General features: G+C 45.7%; 1 protein-coding gene across 1 annotated transcript; it reads left to right on the forward strand.

Annotated features, from left to right (window-relative positions):
• Nucleotides 1–382: 382 nt before the first annotated feature.
• Nucleotides 383–4,976, forward strand: LOC123162488 (uncharacterized). The gene is made up of 9 exons (XM_044580267.1): nt 383–1,072; nt 1,570–1,653; nt 1,799–1,918; nt 2,212–2,331; nt 2,453–2,542; nt 3,039–3,248; nt 4,193–4,298; nt 4,377–4,581; nt 4,699–4,976. The coding sequence occupies exons 1-9, from the start codon at nt 1,005–1,007 to the stop codon at nt 4,827–4,829; spliced, it is 1,134 nt and encodes a 377-aa protein (XP_044436202.1). The 5' UTR covers nt 383–1,004; the 3' UTR covers nt 4,830–4,976.
• Nucleotides 4,977–5,187: the final 211 nt, after the last annotated feature.

Genomic DNA, 5,187 nt, shown 5'->3' on the forward strand with positions numbered 1-5,187 from the left:
CGAAAGCCCGGCCTGAAATACAGAAAAATTGAAGCTCGAGCCCGGCCCGAATTATCTTTCGGGCTGCAAAACAAAGCCCGAGCCTGGCCTGAATGTCAAGCCCGACCTGGCCCGGCCCGGGTTTTTCGGGCCGGGCTGCCCATGCCCGGGTTTAGCCCGGACTGTCCAGTCGGTTGAGTTTTGAGATCGTTGGGCGCCCGTTTGAAGTCCAAACATGCCCGGACGTACGAGGAAGAAATGAGTTTCGACCATAGAGGTGATCTTAATCATTTATTTGATTCATTTATATACATTATAGCCCGTAGCAACGCACGGGCATTCTACTAGTATAAAATTATAGGGTAGTATGTGAGGCACAAAATATTTTTTGGCTTCATTGCCGTTTGGCTCCCCTATGCCTAAATCATGGTTCCGCCCCTGGGCACAGGTGCTTAAAAAAATTCGATTTATTTTTCTAAGCACCTTCCTAAGCATCTATATCGTTGTACAAGGCCTAAAAGGCTAATGCTTGTAAGATTAGCTGCATGCAGCCCACGCCACACAACGGCCGCCGGCGACGGGAACGGTCGGATCTCATCTGGGGTCGTCGCGCGTGTACCCACCCGAGGAGGAAGAAGAGCACGCAGCCGCGGCGCCACGTGCGTCGCCGGCTCGCCGCACCGCAAGCTCGCCGTCGAGCCGCTGGCCCCACGCGGCAGCCAAGCGCCTCCGCCCGCAGAGCCGTCCGGCGCCAGCCCCAGGGTCGAGCGGAGAGGAACCAGGCCCCGCCGCCACCCACACCGACCGGTATTTGCCCGGCGGCGCCTTGGGGCGGCAGCAGGGCAGGGGGACCGGGAGGAGAAGCGAGGGAAGCGGCGGGCTAGGGTTTTCCTCCGCGTCGCTCCCGGGATGGGAGGGGAAACCGCCTCGTGTCTTGCCTCGGTCGGTGTACAACTCGGATGCGCCGGTCCATATAAACCGTCGACGACTGCACACAGCGCGCCTGACCGGCGAAAACACACCCTATGGGCCGAGCTCGGCGTGACCACGGCTCTGCAACGAGCAAGTCTGATGCGGCCGATGGAGCAAAACCGTAAGAGACCTCTAATCTCTCGCGGCTATCATTATGTTTCTTCTTCTTTTGCAAACTAAGTAGGAGTACGTGCGATCTCGCGTGAGGCCTCGCAATGGCGAACCGCCGGCCAGACGTCTCATGATCGTCTTCTCCACTCGTCGGCCGGCGTTGTTGCACGGCGATCAAGATCCTGGTCACTATTACGTATATTAAAGGAATATATATAGTGGTTGGGGGTTTCAACTCAGTCTAATCTACACCTGAAAGCCCTCTAAACGCATAACTGTTTTGGCCAAGCCCAAGTCACAATCCTAAGATGCTCTGATTCCAGTCCCATCGCCAAACCCCAAGTCACACTATTTTTTTACAGTAAGAAAATCGCAAGAGTAGTCGGATAGGGGAGGGGGAGAGAGGCGGGTGGGGTGTGCAGGAGGTTGCCACTATTTCTGCACAGGCTCTAAACAAGGTTCTGTCTTCAAATCTTACTAACTTAATTTTCCAACCTATATATGCAGGCCAACTGGATCTTCTACAACTCATGTGAGGCAGAGTGTTCTGTATTCGGCCCGAAGGGGACCTCGAGGCAGAAAAGGACGACCGTGAGTGTCATTATTGTTAAGAGTTCAGGCTGTATCGCCATTGTTTGCACTCCGTTTTTCATAGAAGAAATAAAACATCTACTACAAGTCTGGATAGCTATTTCAGTATCATTGACCAGTGATCTGCTGCACATGTTCTGATCAGGGTGGAGGAGCATACAGGTGAGGTGAGCAACAGTGAGCTTGGGCATACAAGTGCAGACCTGTCACAGTTTGATGCCCTGACGCTGAATACCACACCTCCTACACTTCAATTATCTGATAGGTATATCATTTTTTTTTGTTCTTCCTTGATTAATTAAGACTTTGTTCGTTGAAATAATAGGTACTGTAATGACCCGGACGTCTGATATGATAAAATCTTGCCCAAGGCGGTTCCACTTTTGTTTTGATTATTTTCCGTATGGCTATATCTGCGAGAAAGTTCCAACTGTATTCGCTTTTTTGTTTTTGCTATTCCTTTCTCATAGAAGAAACAGAATGCCTACAAGTTATCGTTTCTGATATCTTAATCATAAGAGTCATTGACCTATGTTCTGTTGTGGATGTTCTGATCAGGGTCGAGGAGCATTCTACCGAGGTGAGAAGCACTGGGCCTAACGGTACAGGTGCAGACCTGTCAAAAGATGAGGGCATTTCGCTGAATGTCACATCTCCTGCATATGAGTCAACTGATGGGTAATATTTAGTACTACTGTATTTAATTTGGTTTTGTTGAAATGGGAACGCACCAGTTCTCATTGTTTCCATTCAACAAGAATGGAATTCACTGACTGTGAGTTTAAATTGCGATGATCAGGGCTGTGGTGCATGGCAGCAACATGGACATCGGTGTGCCTGATTCTATAATTGAGAAGCAACCAGCTGTTCAGGAAGCATTATCCCCGAGGTAAGAACTTGTCAAGCATGATCGGTATGACATGTATGGCCGTTGATTGTTAATTTGGTTATTTTCTTAAGACATCCATGCCTCAGGTTCCATCAGTGATCAGTCCATCGCTGATCATTTGAGTAGGTCCGTTTGACTGAACCGGAAGACAAGGCTAACTAGTTTTTATGATCTGGATTGAATACAACTTAAACTAAAATAACATACTGCTATCGAGTCGGGCATTCTGGTTCTATTCAATCAAAGATAACTCCTCCAGCAGGATATTCATCATCTTGAGCTCCTCAGTGGTAATGCTAGTATGGCACCATTCCAGTCATATGATGATATTCTGTTTGCTGTTGGTATGTACGGTACCTACACTATGCAAATTTGTTTCCATGTTTTTCTTCCATGCCATCTGGATTGTTGCTCCCTACTCTATGCAAAAAAAATTGCCATGACATCATTATGGTGCTGCATTCTGAGTAATCTTGTTTGGTGCGCCCTGATTCAGGTCAGAAGAAAGGCGGCGGAGAATAAATCAATACCTCGCTGAACATACATATAATGACGTCTTAGAGGCCATGGTTGCTGTGAAAAATGGCTTCTGCAACCCACCCAAAAAGGTTTCCAACCCCAACAAGTCATCGGAAAAGCTTTCCTTGCCTGATTCACCACAGTCTCCGCATCGACTGGATACTCAATCCTCGCAGACAAAAATACAGTAAAGATTCCAATAGTTCGATTGCAGTTTATCATCTTTTCTTGAAGTTTCATTCATAATCTATTATTGATCTTCTTTATGATAACATAATCTACTGTCACTTTCTCATCAAGATTAATTTTAGGAGTGTGTCAATCAAACTTGGTCAATAACCTCACTTAACGGCACTACTAGTAGAACATGCTACATTGTTCTGAAGTTAATAGTTCTTGAATCTTTTGGGGACATTTAGCTTACTACATACTTTTGTATTTTGTGGTGAAGTATCGAATGGTGTTGTAGTGCTTTTTTTTAATTGCTAGCTAGAAATGGAGCAATGTTCACCGTTGGTCTCTAAACATGCATGCATAGGTGCGTCACATTGCTCCTCGAATTTGAGAACTTCACGTTTGGGTCTCTTAAGAGAAGGTACATCTAAACCCAACACCGCTAGTTGTTGGCGATAAACTGATAATACATAACTTTTGGGTTTATGCAAGCTCAAGTTTGAGGGCAACATGGGCAGGGGATTGCGGAGCCTTTCACATGTCCCTGCATGGCAGTAGCCAATCCATTCCCACCCAACTTTATATGAGAATTTATGTCATGAATTAAAACTGAGGAAAATTAGTCGGAAACTCTTGTATAGTTATTAGAATGTTTTGTTATGTATTTAACTTCATTTGTTAATTTGTTGTCCACATGGAGTCTATGCAATTTTTGTTTGCCAAGTATAAGCTGGTGTCTAATCTTCTGTCAACCCAGTTATACAAGTTCGCATACATACATGGATGCGCAGTTTTCTAGTTCAAGTACCTCAGATGTCCCTGTCATAAGAAGCACCTTCACAACTTATACACCTTACAAGTCCCTATGGTGCACTTTACTCTTACAACTGTACTGTCAGTTAGTCTAATTTCATCATGATTTGTAACAGACATCAATTTTTAACTAATATGTTGTAGGTGTGGAGAATCTACAAAACAAATCATTAAAAACGGGAAACTATGGATGGAGAAGGAAGTCATGAAGGCTTTTAAGAAGTGCATCATAGAAGGGGAGGGATTGAGAGTATGTGTGACTTCCTAATGCCTTTTCTTTTAATCTTTCCTAGTTGGATGCAAGTTTTCTTATGAGGTGTTGTTTCAGGGTGTGAAGTTTGAACTAGACGAGCTTCTGCACCAGTGTTTCAGTGTGGAGACACATGAGAAGATGTTCCACCACTACAACTTCACGGTGAGGATGAAGGAAGCTGGCTCAGACAAGTGGTCATCAACTCTCTATTTTGCGCAAGTGAAGGAAATGTATGGTCGAAAGTTTTATTTCTGCTATCCACTGGATCCAAATGAAGATGGTACTGTATACGCCATTTCTTCTCTCTTCTTTTGTCAAATTTACTCCGTATTCAGCAATCGATATCTAGTGTTCGGCAAAGTAGGTTTAATATGTTGAACTGCATGACTTCTGCTAGGTATCTGTTATGCGTGCAAGAATCAGGGGATGGATGCATTGCGGCACCCTGCCGTTCAGTGGCGGAGCTACATAGGAATAGTTGGGCGGGCCAGGCAAACAAGAGCATATTTTCTTTCAAAATTACAATGAGTCATGCTACTTCATTTGACATGAGTCAGTCCTCAACATATTTTTAACTGGATCAAACAGATGTATACGCACGACAAGGCTGTCGTTCCTTGGCTGTGCGAATGTGCGATGGATGGTGCTGGCCAGCTAGTGGCCGCTGTTGCTTCCCGTGCTGCTGGACTGCTCCTTGAGGTCCATAATTACCGCTCCATGGCTTGCGTTCATGCAAATCTCTCACAGAATGGAGCGTAGAGATGATCATTAGGGGCTTAGATGGTGTCTGCCAGTAGACCAGGTTATGGGCTGCCGATGCATATGAAAGGAAAATCATACATATCCTGGGCGGGCCACGGCCACTTTGGCCTTGCCGTAGCTCCGC

The sequence above is a fragment of the Triticum aestivum genome, chromosome 7B, assembly GCF_018294505.1.
Source record: "Triticum aestivum cultivar Chinese Spring chromosome 7B, IWGSC CS RefSeq v2.1, whole genome shotgun sequence".
Taxonomy (NCBI): Eukaryota; Viridiplantae; Streptophyta; class Magnoliopsida; order Poales; family Poaceae; genus Triticum; species Triticum aestivum.

Excerpts from the sequence above, each read along its gene's own strand:
- LOC123162488 (XM_044580267.1), top strand. The coding sequence starts at position 1,005 with ATGGGCCGAGCTCGGCGTGACCACGGCTCTGCAACGAGCAAGTCTGAT. Across the intron at positions 1,919-2,211 it reads ACACTTCAATTATCTGATAG|GGTCGAGGAGCATTCTACCG; the intron begins GTATATCATTTT and ends TGTTCTGATCAG. Across the intron at positions 2,543-3,038 it reads CAGGAAGCATTATCCCCGAG|GTCAGAAGAAAGGCGGCGGA; the intron begins GTAAGAACTTGT and ends GCCCTGATTCAG.